General features: G+C 43.2%; 1 protein-coding gene across 1 annotated transcript in view; it reads right to left on the reverse strand.

Moving 5' to 3' along the window:
• Positions 1–14,449, reverse strand: part of LOC149442223 (potassium channel subfamily T member 2-like) — a 419,624-nt gene that overhangs the window by 13,937 nt on the left and 391,238 nt on the right. Inside the window, exons 27-29 of the mRNA XM_089656330.1 lie at positions 12,554–12,682; positions 7,074–7,383; positions 1,270–1,354 (exon numbers count right to left, since the gene is read on the reverse strand). Coding sequence (XP_089512456.1) covers positions 1,270–1,354; positions 7,074–7,383; positions 12,554–12,682 — 524 coding nt within the window. The remainder of the gene's footprint in view (positions 1–1,269; positions 1,355–7,073; positions 7,384–12,553; positions 12,683–14,449) is intronic.

Below are 14,449 nucleotides of genomic sequence, written 5' to 3' on the forward strand. Positions count from 1 at the left end.
ACTGAACTAATGTGACCCCAGCACTGATGGAGAGGGGCAGGGGAGGGTCAAACAAGGATGCTCTGCAGGCAGCCGACATCAACCTTATCAACCAATGATGTCATTGGTTGTCAAAATGCCAGCGGCTAGAAGGTCGTAATGGTGCACAATGAAAACCTGTGGCTTTGTGTAACTAAAAGGCAGGCTTGTTCCACCCGCTGGCTTGTATACATGTTTATGGGCAATTTTTAGACATTTTTCCAAGGCACCCCTGAAGAAACATCAAGGCACCCCAGGGTGCCTGGGCACCCTGGCTGAAAAAGGATGCTCTAGACATCTACTAGATGGCCACCAGAGGCACAAAAAAAACATGAAATTAAGGTTGCACCGATGCCAATATTGATATTTGTGCCAATACTAAGCATTTGCATGAGTACTCGTATTCGTGCAAATACTCTGGTACCTGAAACCGATACCATTGTAGTGCAATTTGAACCTATGCAAACTGAATAGGTTCAGACCGCACTGCAAAGAATCATATGCAATTTGAACAGGAATGCAGTGCGATTCCTGTCTGAATCTTGTGCAGTTTCCCCCACCGCACTATGACAAGCCTGGGTTCACACAGGAGTGGTGTGGGAAACTGCATGTGATTCAGATAGGAATCGCACCACATTCCTGTTCAAATCACATGTGATTCTTTGCAGTGCAATTTGAACCTATTAATGTTGTATGGGTTCAAATCGCACTGCAATGGTATCAGTATTTGGGATCAGTGAGTACTTGAGCAAAAGTATTGGTACTTGTACTCAGCAGTTATAAACGGTATAGATGCAACCCTATACGAAGTGCTAGAAAGTACGTTGCAAGCTATCAGAAACTGGTCATATTTGTCTTTGTCTATCCCATGGAATATCGACAATGCAACTTAGGTGTTTCCTATTATTCTTCAAGTGGCTGGAAGAAGAAAAGCTAATGATCGCTAAGAAGTGCCACGTGCCCAGGGCACTGCCTACCGGAAGCCAGTGTATGGGAAGTGTATAGAGCTGAATGGCTTAGTACACACCAACAATCACTGAACTGTTTGTTTCATGCTGCATTAACTGTGAGCTGCATGGTTGGCCAGCATTTACTGTATGGTGCAGTCCTTCTACTGAATGGCTAAGCACATGATCCCAAACCTCAGTAGCTCTGAAGCAGGACCTGTACGGTGTCACCCAATGCTATACTGAGCTAAAGCATAAAAATGAACTGCACAGTGAAGAACCAAGAAAAGATTCTGACACTTACACAACATCATTAAGTTCCAGCTTGGTATCCGGAGGAGGATTTATAAGAATATAAGATAGTGAATTATCTGTATCCATTATGTCCACTACAAGAAAAAAAGAAACACAAGTTAAAATAAATAAATATATATATACAGTATCCCCCATGAAGTGAGTCCCCCCCTCACATTTTTTTGTAAGTATTTTATTCTATCTTTTCATGTGACAACACTGAAGAAATGACACTTAGGTACAATGTGACGTAGTCAGTGTACAGCTTGTATAACATGTAAATTTGCTGTCCCCTCAAAATAACTCAACACACAGCCATTAATGTCTAAACCGCTGGCAACAAAAGTGAGTCCACCCCTAAGTGAAAATGTCCAAATTGGGCCCAATTAGCCATTTTCCTTCTCCAGTGTCATGTGACTCATTAGCGTTACAAGGTCTCAGGTGTGAATGGGGAGCAGGTGTGTTAAATTTGGTGTTATCGCTCTCACTCTCTCATACTGGTCACTGGAAGTTCAACATGGCACCTCATGGCAAAGAACTCTCTGAGGATCTGAAAAAAAGAATTGTTGCTCTACATAAAGATGGCCTAGGCTATAAGAAGATTGCCAAGACCCTGAAACTGAGCTGCAGCACAGTGGCCAAGACCATACAGCGGTTTAACAAGACAGGTTCCACTCAGAACAGGCCTCGCCATGGTCGACCAAAGCAGTTGAGGGCATGTGCTCCGCGTCATATCAAGATGTTGTCTTTGGGAAATAGATGTATGAGTGCTGCCAGCATTGCTGCAGAGGTTGAATGGGAAGGGGGTCAGCCAGTCAGTGCTCAGACCATACGCCACACACTGCATCAAATTGGTCTGCATGACTGGTCCCAGAAGGAAGCCTCTTCTAAAGATGATGCACAAGAAAGCCTGCAAACAGTTTGCTGAAGACAAGCAGACTAAGGACATGGACTACTGGAACCATGTCCTGTGGTCTGATGACACCAAGATCAACTGATTTGGTTCAGATGGTGTCAGGCGTGTGTGGCGGCAACCAGGTGAGGAGTACAAAGACAAGTGTGTCTTGCCTACAGTCAAGCATGGTGGTGGGAGTGTCATGGTCTGGGGCTGCATGAGTGCTGCCGGCACTGGGGAGCTACAGTTCATTGCGGGAACCATGAATGCCAACATGTACTGTGACATACTGAAGCAGAGCATGATCCCCTCTCTTTGGAGACTGGGCCACAGGGCAGTATAATGACCCCAAACATACCTCCAAGATGACCACTGCCTTGTTATAGAAGCTGAGGGTAAGGGTGATGGACTGGCCAAGCATGTCTCCAGACCTAAACCCTACTGAGCATCTGTGGGGCATCCTCAAACGGAAGGTGGAGGAGCGCAAGATCTCTAACATCCACCAGCTCTGTGATGTCATCATGGAGGAGTGGAAAAGGACTCCAGTGGCAACCTGTGAAGCTCTGGTGAACTCCATACCCAAGAGGGTTAAGGCAGTGCTGGAAAATAATGGTGGCCACACAAAATATTGACACTTTGGGCCCAATATGGACATTTTCATTGAGAATGATAACACCAAATTTAACCCACCTGCTCCCCATTCACATCTGAGACCTTGTAACACTAATGAGTCACATGACACCAGGAAAGGAAAATGGCTAATTGGGCCCAATTTGGATATTTTCACTTAGGGGTGGACTCACTTTTGTTGCCAGTGGTTTAGACATTAATGGCTGTGTGTTGAGTTATTTTGAGGGGACAGCAAATTTACATGTTATACAAGCTGTACACTGACTACGTCACATTGTAGCAAAGTGTCATTTCTTCAGTGTTGTCACATGAAAAGATCGAATAAAATATTTACAAAAATGTGAGGGGTGTACTCACTTCTGGGAGATACTGTATATATAGACACACACACACACACACAATATACTGTATGTACCGTAAGTTCTAAATTAATGAATATTGTCCCCCTAAAGTAGTCAGCTTTCATTTGGTATAATTTAATGTATACCAGTACATACAGCCCTAGGATAGCATCTTCTAAATTTAGGGTTCATGCACATGGCTTACTAGGGCTGTACACCACCCAGATCAACATATTTCGGCAGAGGGTACAGCCTGGTGTTTCCAATTAGCAGACTCTACAAATCAATGATAGGCTGACAATGTCCATGGCTGTTCGTATGTAGTCACAATTACCTGTTCGCATCAACAGGTGCACAGCCTGTACGGCCCCATTTGGGAGCATGAACCCATGATATGAACCCCTTTATTTCCACAGCTATTTACTAAGGGGTCTAGTTATAAAATATTTGTTGTGTAATTGTCAGAGGCATTCGTGCAAGCTGATCGAAATGTCACTGTAATTTGTGTAAGAGATTAATGTCTGTTTCTTTAGTGTCACCCAGTATCCAAAATTTGGTATTGTTTCTGGAAACACCTCAATGAGAATATTATATCACATTTGGCCATTAGATAAAGCAGATGGTACAGGAAATAATCTCTTACAAAAATTACGGAGACATTTCTTTCAGTTTACGCAAATGCTTCTGACATTCGTGCAAAAAACGTTTTATAAGTAGACCTCTATGTATGCCTGTTTATTTTAAATTCCACAAATGTGTTAATATTCACTGAGCAGGTGACCTAATATATACAGTTACATAGTTAGTCTGGCTGAAAAAAAGACAAAAGTCTATCCAGTTCAACCATTAAAAAAAAAAAAAAAAAAAGTTATAATACAAATAAAAAAGTTATAATAATAATTTTAAAAAAACTTATAATAGTACAGTATATCAGCACAAAAACTTTAATGATCAAAATCATTCATTCAATTTGATCAGTATATTTAATTTATATACCTGGTGTACCAGCCTGTGGTTGAGAGTGTGTGCCGTTTGATAAGTGTAATAAATATTCAAAGAAGGTCTGTTTTGTTAGTTTTGTGCATTTTGCTAGACTAATATATTAATCTAAAAGATAAAACTTAATTGCTGGAAAATGAAATTGGTCAATTGAAAATTTCCATACAGTGTGCTTATATCATTTTGTGAGCATTGGAATATGGAGCACAATCTAGTGACCGCAGACTGCTATTACAACTATTGTGCTTGTCTTTGCCATATGTTGTGTTACAGTAGTAGCTGTTGGAAAAGACAGAATGTAAGTTAGGGACCTTAGATTGTACACCCCTTCAGGGTTAGGGACTGATGTGAATGTACAATATATATATGTAAAGCGCTGCGTAAATTGATGGCTCTATATAAGTACCTGAAATAAATAAATAAATAAATAAATGTCGTGGAGGCAGTGGCCTGGCAGCAGGCTGCAGCCTGGCATTTGAGAATCAGTGGTTTAGGAAGGCTGTTACCGAAGACAATTTTGATCAATTCTAAATGAGACTGTATAGAACTTATAATATCTGATGGAAACGTATATAGTCAACTTAACCTTGGCATGGGGGCATCAGACTCCCATGTCACACAGCTCCCACTTGTTTGTATCCAGTGCCAGTTTCTATGGTTAATTATTATTATTATACAGGATTTATATAGCGCCAACAGTTTGCTCAGCGCTTTACAATATAACGGGAGACAATACAGCAACAATACAGTTCAATACAAGAGGGATAGGAGGGCCCTGCTCCTTGGAGCTTACAATCTAAGAGGGAGGGGAATACAAGAGGGATAGGAGGGATACAAGAGGGATAGGAGGATGTAGCACCCTTCTAGTTAGCTAGAGGGAGCTAGATGATTATTTTTTTAGTTAGAAGGCCGAGTAGCAGCCAGGGAGAAATAGTCAGGTGGTCAAACTTGGATCAAAGCTGAGAGGCTATGCAGATCGGCTCTAGAGACTTGGAGAAGTCTCTAGAACTCAGTGGGTGGGGGTGAGGAGGAGCTGGTCTTCACTCTTAAGGGATCCTGACCAATCCCTGTGCAGGAGGCTTGGACAGCCCTGAAGAATGACTGAGCCTGGAGGTGGAAGATGGAGTGAGCAGGATTAAGTGTGGAGCCAGGTAGGGGGTCCAAGAGAAGGGCTTAATTGCAGGTAGAGGAGCTGGAAGGGAGTATCTCTCAGCTTCATTGTGCCCTGAGAGAGGACAACCTAGGAAGCAGGGAAGGAGCCAGCCCAGTGTAGGAGCTGATTCACACATGTGCGGTGCAGATTGAAGCTCAGGTTTCACTGCTAGTCGATACAGTAGTTGTTCACAGGTTCACGGCAGGTTTACATCAGGTTCAGGACAAGATCAATTCAGGATCTTATGTTCACACATATGTGGTTTAGAAATGGTTCCTATAGAAATCAATAGCCTGTAATCCGCACCTGAACCGGACCGCACTGCTCAGAAATTGGACCTGACTCTTTTTAAAACCACACTGAATGTGCACAGAATCTGCACTGCCAGTGCACCGGACATAACAGGCACCATAGGAAGCAATGTTATGCGGATTGGATGCAAACTGCATCCAATCAGCATATATGTAAACGGGCACTAAGGTCTGAAGGCAGCCACCAACCCACAAGCTTGCAGGAGAGGACTGAGTAATTAATCCCACACACCCTGGGCCAGATAAGGGGAGGGGGCATTCTGGTGGGAAGCCTGACTAACCCCCATCTGGGACTGCTGATTCTAAAGTGGCAGATTCTGGGTCCCATTGCACAGGGATTCCCTCAGGCAGCTGGGTGAAGAGGAGATTTCATCTGGGGTTCTTCGGTGGCACATCGGGAGAGGCTGGATAGCTCTCAAAGAAAAAGATTTTTTTGTCTAATGGACTTGTACATAGTTAGTACAAAGTAATTCCTCTGGGAAAGCTGGAAAGACCCAGTACCTTTTGATTCGGACGGATCTACCTTGGTCTGGCCAGGGGCTGGGGACGCAAAAAGTCCGCAAACTCAGTGCCCCCTGAGGAAGACCCTCTCAGGGGTGTCACTAGTAACACTTGGGTGTGGGACCCCACGGTGTGAAGATGACACATGGCCACTGTTTTTCACCTCTTTTTGCACAGCGCCCTAAGGACCAGGTCTTTTGGCTAAGTCCAGGGCAATTTTTGCTACGGGCCTCAGGGCCTGGTCTGTGCACAATTCGGCACGGTACCACTTTTTTATTTTCTATTTATTTAATTTATTCACCTCCCACGTTTTGTCACTTTTTGCTTTACTTATGTGTGTGTTTTTCACGGATGGAGGGTGTGGGTCCTCGGGCCTACCCTGAAGTCTAGGGGGAGGATGTGTGGCCTTTTGGTTCCTTCCTCCCCTGATCCCTAGGGGGTTTTCTCTTCGGGAGAACCCCCTGACCTAGTACTGGATGTCCGGCTTCGGCTGGGCATAAGGAACGGTGGTCCACCAGGCCTTTTGGCCAGGAGGACCAAATGGGAACCTTGTCCCTGTCAGGAGCTTCGTGCCCCGGGGGATCAGGGTAACGGTCCAACCCCTTCGGGGGTAGGACAAACACACCCCTAAGTGCACTTTTTCGTGTGGTGTTCGCACTTGCACTTTTTTTGTGTTCACTTACGGGTTTTTCGTTGTAGTTTGCACGTTTGCGGACTTAAAAAAAAAAACAAAAAAAAACTTGTACATAGTTATTAAGGAGTTTGTCCTCAGTTTATAGTTACCCTGGGCATCCCTCTACCTCATCCAAGTTCAATACCCCTCAATAAAATAAAAAAAAAACAAGCTCAAGGACTGTTTACTGTCTCCTGTGTGCAAGGTCTGAAGGAAATGTATGTTGCATGGCTGTGCAGGACTATAGGGAGACCCCAAATCTTCAATGACTCCTAAGAGGTAGAGCTACATAGATAATATATATCTCTTACTGTACTCTGCTGTGGAGAGACCCAGATGCTTCATCCTGGTCTTCACCAATGCATTGAGCTCCTGGCGTTCTGACCGTCTGTAGAGGCTCATTCTCTGCTGGCTGATCCTTTCAGAAGCTGATTTCCCAGGCTGCTTTGCTCCTTTGCGACTTAGCCTTCTAGCCCATTGCATACTCTTCCGGCGCAGTAATGGGTGATCAGACTGATCGCTAGAGGTGGAGTTGCGGTGTGGGCCTCGGCTTTGGATTGTGTCTCCCCAACGAGTCTCCCTTGTGTCTTCATAGTCCTCCACACTTATAGAGACCTGTGACTGCAATAATAGAGATGGTTGATGTATGAGAGAGTTTGTTAACTTTCATAGGTTGACCCCGCCATTCGTCAAAGTATTTATCAGCAAAATCAACTCCCAATAAACTATACATGCACACAAACAGGTGAGAGCTAAAGTGTATGGAAACCCAAACAATGATCTTCTCTTATTTGTACTCTTTAGAAAGTGAAAACCACTGTTGGTCTGTCCAGTGTCCTTTTCACACTTCCTGTTATCTCAAGCAGCCCTCCTAGTTCTTATCTTGGACTACAGAATTATTAGCTTTTATGCTGTAGAGATCGGAGTGACAGCGGTTCAGCAGTTTAGCCAAAGAAAATGGCCAGGGCTGACACTCAATTGACAAAAATGCTGTGAATTGTCAGCCCACAACAAGACATAAAAAGGACGAAGAAGAACCTAAAGAGGAACATAACCCCTGTGCTTTTTTTTCCTCTTCAAATCTGACATATCTTTTCAGTGGGTTATCTCCAATTAATATATGCAAGCACCCAGCAAATCCAGTGTTGTGTTGTGATCAGGGGTGGACTGACAACTCATGGGGCCCCCGGGCAATAGGGGATCATGGGGCCCCTGTGTCCTTGCCCAAACTCAAAAAAGCCTATGAAAAAGGTACCAGGGGCATCTCATGGGGCCCCCTACTGACCCCGGGCCCTCAGGCCCGAGTTTCCAAATGGTCAGTCTGCCCCTGGCCCTCCTAACTCCTCTTGTATTGAACTGTATTGTTGCTGTATTGTCTCCCGTTATATTGTAAAGCGCTGAGCAAACTGTTGGCGCTATATAAATCCTGTATAATAATAATAATAATTGAAGATAACCCAACGGAAAATGTATGTCAGGATTGAAAAGAAGTTCTGTTGTGGGTTTACAATACACAGCATTTTTGTGATGTGCATGGTGTCAGCCCTGACCATTGTCCTTTGCTAAACTACTCAACTTCTCTCACTCTCTGATCTCTACAGCATAAAAGCTAATAATTCTGTAGTCCAAGATACAAACGAGGAACGCTCTTTGAGAAAACACAGAAAGTGTTGGTCCCTTGGTGCTGTTGGACCTGGTGTGAGGTGTAGAGCAGTGGATCACACCCAGGGGCGGACTGACCATTTGGAAACTCAGGCGCTGCCCGAGGGCCCGGGGTCAGTAGGGGGCCCCATGAGATGCCCCTGGTACCAGGAGGGCCCTGCTCCTTGGAGCTTACAATCTAACTTCAATAAATATACTCACACAGCAAATCCAGTGTTGCCGCTGTGATCCACCTCTCTGCTGACAACGGGTCCTGCACCACCACCTTCCTTTCTGATGTCATCAGGAGCTGGCTGTTTCTTTGGAGTTCTTGCAGCTGGCCCCTGATGACACACCGTCAGGTCCAACCCCCCTGCCACAGTGTGTGGAAGCCACTGTCTCCTGGGATATGTGATGTGCATGTCCCAGGAACCACCAAATGCAAGATGACGTGAGAATGGAGGGAGGTGGAGTGCTGGAGCATGAATACAAAACTGACAAGGTAATAAAAAAAAATCAGCATTTTGCATTTCAGAGAGAGGAGGGTTACAATAGTGCAAAGGCAGGTTTTGGTGTTAAGGTCCAACAGTTCATTTTTTTAATTTTGCCTTGTCATAGGCTTTAATCTACCATATACTGCTTAGAATATTTTTTGGGGCCCAATAATGCATAAAAATGTCCAATTTATTCAGCCACAGATAACACTCTAGCCTGGATTGTTACTGTTTTTCCAACAACATAATGATTTATCTTGTCAGAGTATGGGATTTCACAGAATCATGTTCTCCAATTATTAGACTGAATGTCACAGTTAACTATTCAGCGAACTTTAGACACGATTTTCCAGTGAAAAGCAGTCCCAGCACACAGTGGGCAACATAGAATAACAACTTTTGTGAATTACCTTGTAAGTTTTTTAAAATTACTTTTTAAAATAATTAGTGAATGTGAGAGAAGTTTTTATTTTAAAGCTTTCAACCCTTTCTGGCCCAGGGGTCACTGGAGCCTTAATGCTTAGGCCAAATTTAGCAATGCGGGATACATAGGTTAACTTGACTATTACTATTTTGCCCAACTAAACAATGTATGTAAATTTTTTTAAATACTATAAATGTATCAGACAATTATAGTACTAAACGGAGGCACACTGCCATCTACAGGCTACAGTGACTTCCACTAATGAAAAACAATTTTCTATTCAGCAGGCAGGGGTGTAATGGCAATTTTGGGCCTACATCTTCATGAAGGTTAGTTTGACTGTTGGGGGATTACACTACAAAAGACTCAATGGAGCTGAGAGGGATGGAAGGCAACTTGAATTTCCTGTTCTTTCTTTTATTTAAACTGATCATTGCTCTGAAGCCCACCCATTTGAGGTGTGATTTACTTGGGTGGGTGGGTTTAGGGATGGTCTTTTGGAAAGTGTATAAAACAACAAAAACAAAAGAGCCCTTCCCTTTTTGTGCCATGTGCCTTCCACAGCACAGACCTCAGAACATCAGGATGGCTGTAATATATCACCATTGCTCTGTCTTTTTCTTGTAACTATTTCTTTTTTGTAGTCTTTGTTTTGGTAACATTCTGTATTATATTTTTGTTGTATTTGATTAATAGAAAGCTTCCTTGCTGTGTAAATAAATTAGATCTTTATTTTTTGCACAGTGGTTATCTTTTAATATTTACACTATTGGCTAAATTCAGGTATAGACAAAGGGTTATAATCACTTATTACATTTATAATTTGTATAGAACCAAGTAAATAAGTGTGCGTAGGAAAACCGCCAAAACAGGGGGTAGTAAACTACTTGGGCCCAAATAAAGTGGGTGGGTTCCATGTACTCCCTCCCCTGCATTCAACAAATGTATATACAAATAATATTTCATATCAATCACACGGTACATTAGAAAAATGACGTTTGTCTAAAAGCACATGATCATCACTCAAAAGATAAATGTGACTGTAAAAATAAAATCTATATAAACATTTCGATATACAAAAATCACAATAAATATATATATAAAAACGAAGCATGTTACACATGATTTAATCTGAAAACTGATCTTACTCTAACGAGCCGGGCCCTCTGTTTCCTCTTGTACCAAATTGTATTGTAACTGTAATATCTACTTTTATTTTTTAAAGCACTGCGCAAACTATTGGCGCTATATAAATCCTGTATAATAATAATAATAACTAGCAAACATAAAATCACCTGATCAGATTAGGAAACTCATAAACTGGCAGTCCACTAGAGGGAGCTTGTACTTTACTCAAAATGATTCAAGTATAGAAATACAGGTATCCATTTATGACACAGAGAATAGCTATGATTCAGAGGATCGCAGCTATTCTCTGGTCATTCACAATTTATGACACTCAGGAGATCAGCGAGGCGCCATGTCAGCCCTTCACTGGCGATCTGTGTTTTCCCTCCAGATTCTCCAGCCCAGAGCTGGAGAATCGGAGGAACCGCAAACTAAGCAGCGATAATTTACCTCTGCTTAGTAAACTGATCTTTTACTGTAATCTCGCGAGATTATAGTAAAATCAGCCGTTTTCCAGCGTTTGTAGACCGTTCTCCCTTCCTTTGGAGAACTGATCTACACCGCTTCATAAACTGCATTTACAGGAGAACTGTGTTCTCCGAGAATGCCGGAGAACTGAGCAGCGATCTATTACCACTGGTTTAATAAACGGACACCTAATTGCATTAAATACGAGCTCCCTCTAATTATGAGTTCCCTGATCCAACCAGGTGATTTTATATTTGATAGATGAGTTTTCAAATGTAACCATGTGTAGTAATAATATGCTTGCTGTCTGTCCCTTTTTCTATATATTTATATTTTGTTTTTTTTATACATGAATATTTTTTATAGATAGATAAGAGTAGATAATATCTATTTATTATAACATCTATAGGTTTAATATATATTTTATTTTCACATGTATCTTTTGATTGAAGGTCATGTGATCTTAGGTGAACACAGGACTGCTGTTAGAAACCACGGGGCCCCATGCAGCCAACCTGACAGCCCCCCCCAAAAAAAGTTTACTATGCTTCAGTTATGGATGAACTTAGTGGGTGATCAGTACCAAGCATTCATTGTGTTCATCCAGGAAAAAAAGGGGCTGGTAGAATGTGACATATTTACTGAACCTTTCCCCCACTCTCCATCCTGAAAGATCCTACTGTGTGCTTGCAGCTGCTAATAGGAAGGAAAGGAGGGAAGCTAATAGCACTGCGGGGGTGGGGGCACACAGGGGGGAAGTATGGGGAAATGTATGGTGCACAGGGAGGGTGATGGGTGCGGAGGGGCAATTACTGGAAATGATCCCCTGTATGTCTCTCTCTGCAGCAGCTGAAAGCCAGCGGGAAGGAGAGGAGAAGAAGCCAGCTTCCAGCTGCTGCAGAGAGAGCCATACAGGGGATCGGTTCCAGCAATTTCACCCACTCCTTGCCGATCACCCTCCCTGCCCACATCCAACTCACCAAGTTGCCTGGGCCCCCCTGCTGGCCTGGGCCCCGTACAGGAGTACTGGTGGTACCCCCTTATTCATGGCCCTGAGTGAACATGTGATTTGTAACTGATTTAGAATATTTTTGGTATATCCCTTTGTTCTTATGCCACAGTGGCACACTGAAAAACTTAAAACTTTCTTGCTCATCTTATTTTTCCTATATAATTTATACGTGTGTTAAAAAAAATAAAATAAAAAAAATTATATTTAGAAAAAAAAATTATATATATATATATTCTAGCCCATGCGCATTGGTTATTTCTTTTTTACTGGTTGTGATTTTATCATCAAGATATATGGGCCTTTAGTTCATCTTTTGGAAAACACAGGCAGCAAAAAAGAAAAAACTACCTGGCAGGGGCTCTAACTCTTCCCCACTCAATCCAAAACGAAAAATATATTTAAAAGAAGGCTTTAGATACACGTTGGTGTAGATTCATAAAGCAGTGAATCTTCACCAAACATTCTCTGCAGGTGAATCTTCCATGTGCATGGCGGTGATACACGACCAATTTAATGTTTGATTAAGGTCATATTCACTGCTTTATGAATATACTCCTTTTACATGCACATCTGCAATTATAAATACATACGGGGGTTCTGCTGCTGGCAGGAGTCAAAGTATACCTCTGAAACTGGCAGCATGTGGGTTTCAGTCCGAAAGATGCCGATAGGTATGTCCCCGGTAGTGGAGCAGAGCTTCTGATACAGCCGACCATAGCTACGAATCCACAGGTCCTCTTCTGTCACCTGCAGCTGTGAACAAGCAATATCATATACAGTGACTACATTTCAGCAGTAGAGGGCGCACTATCACAGGCCATAGGGAATCAGTGTTCGCTATTTGCAAAGCCTCTCCAATTTTCCTAAAACAAATTTCCCCACCCCAATAATTTTACAAATTGCACTGATTTTTAGAAAGTTTTATTGCCAACTTCTGTTCTGTAGATATTGAAATAAGTAGATCCTGTGAATCGGCTGAATCTTTTCTAGTTAGCTCAATGTGGGCAATTGCTCCTATACAGGGGCGGACTGACAACTCATGGGGCCCCCGGGCAATAGGGGATCATGGGGCCCCTGTGTCCTTGCCCAAACTCAAAAAAACCTATGAAAAAGGTACCAGGGGCATCTCCTGGGGCCCCCTACTGACCCCGGGCCCTCGGGCAGTGCCCAAGTTTCCAAATGGTCAGTCCACCCCTGCTCCTATACTATCATCACATTTACTCTGCTTGAAGAAGAGCTGCTATACCCCTGAAACACTGCAATTTACTTCTCTTTTTTTTGCCTCTTTTTGCATTAGAGTGTTATGTGATTTTGCACTTGACATGTTCCAGATTTAATTTAATGTAGGTTTGTTTTTTTATTAATATTCTGTAGTATTTTCCTATACAAGCTGTACGTGCCTCCATATTGTAGGGTCATCCATTGCTGACTGGTTCTCTTTAAAGCTCCAGGCTAAGATAGGAAATAGTTTAGCGAGTGGCAGGGGCGGACTGACAACTCATGGGGCCCCCGGGCAATAGGGGATCATGGGGCCCCTGTGTCCTTGCCCAAACTCAAAAAAGCCTGTGAAAAAGGTACCAGGGGCATCTCATGGGGCCCCCTACTGACCCCGGGCCCTCGGGCAGTGCCCGAGTTTCCAAATGGTCAGTTCGCCCCTGGCGAGTGGTAAAGCTGAACTTCAGCTATGCTCTTAATTTCATACTTACATTGGTCCAGCTTGGTACCAATCTCATACCTGATGAACCGCTGGGGAAGCAGACAATCATAGTAATAGTCAGCTTTGCTACAGTGATCACTGTGATCTTCTGGGTCCTGTGCCAAGTGGCTTTCCCTTTTCTCTTATTGACCACAGGGGTTCCCTCGCTTCACAGAATGATAAAAAATTTTATTTTTTTTTAATACAAAATGTTCTCTGATTGGATGAGCTAGGGTGGTGACATCACAATCTCCACTAGTCCAATCAGAAAACAGCTTGTATTCATTACAAAATACAAGGCATTTTGTGAATGGAGACAGTGCTGAGTACTCCTGTGATCTTCTTGGAAGGCCGTCCACAAGGTTTAGGAGGGTGTCTATGGGAAGGTTTGACCATTCTTCTAGAAGCACATTTGTCAGGTCAGGCACTGATGTCAGAAGAGAAGGCCTGGCTCACAGTCTCCGCTCTAAGTCATCCTAAAGGTGTTCCATGGGGTTCAGGTCAGGACTTTGTGCAGGCCAGTCAAGTTCCTCCTCCCCAAACTGGCTCCTCCATGTCTTTATGGACCTTGCTTTGTGCACTGGTGCGCAGTCATGTTGGAACAGGAAAGGGACATCTCCAAACTCTTCCCACAAAGTTGGGAGCATGAAATTGTCCAAAATGTCTTGGTATGCTGACGCATTAAGAGTTCCCTTCACTGGAACTAAGGGGCCAAGCCCAACCCCTGAAAAACAACCTCACACCATAATCACCCTCCACCAAACTTTACACAATGCAGTCAGGCAAGTACCATTCTCCTGGCAACTGCCAAACCCAGACATGTA

The sequence above is a fragment of the Staurois parvus genome, unplaced genomic scaffold (assembly GCF_062004578.1).
Source record: "Staurois parvus isolate SC_StPar_1 unplaced genomic scaffold, SC_StPar_1.0 ptg000900l, whole genome shotgun sequence".
Taxonomy (NCBI): domain Eukaryota; kingdom Metazoa; phylum Chordata; class Amphibia; order Anura; family Ranidae; genus Staurois; species Staurois parvus.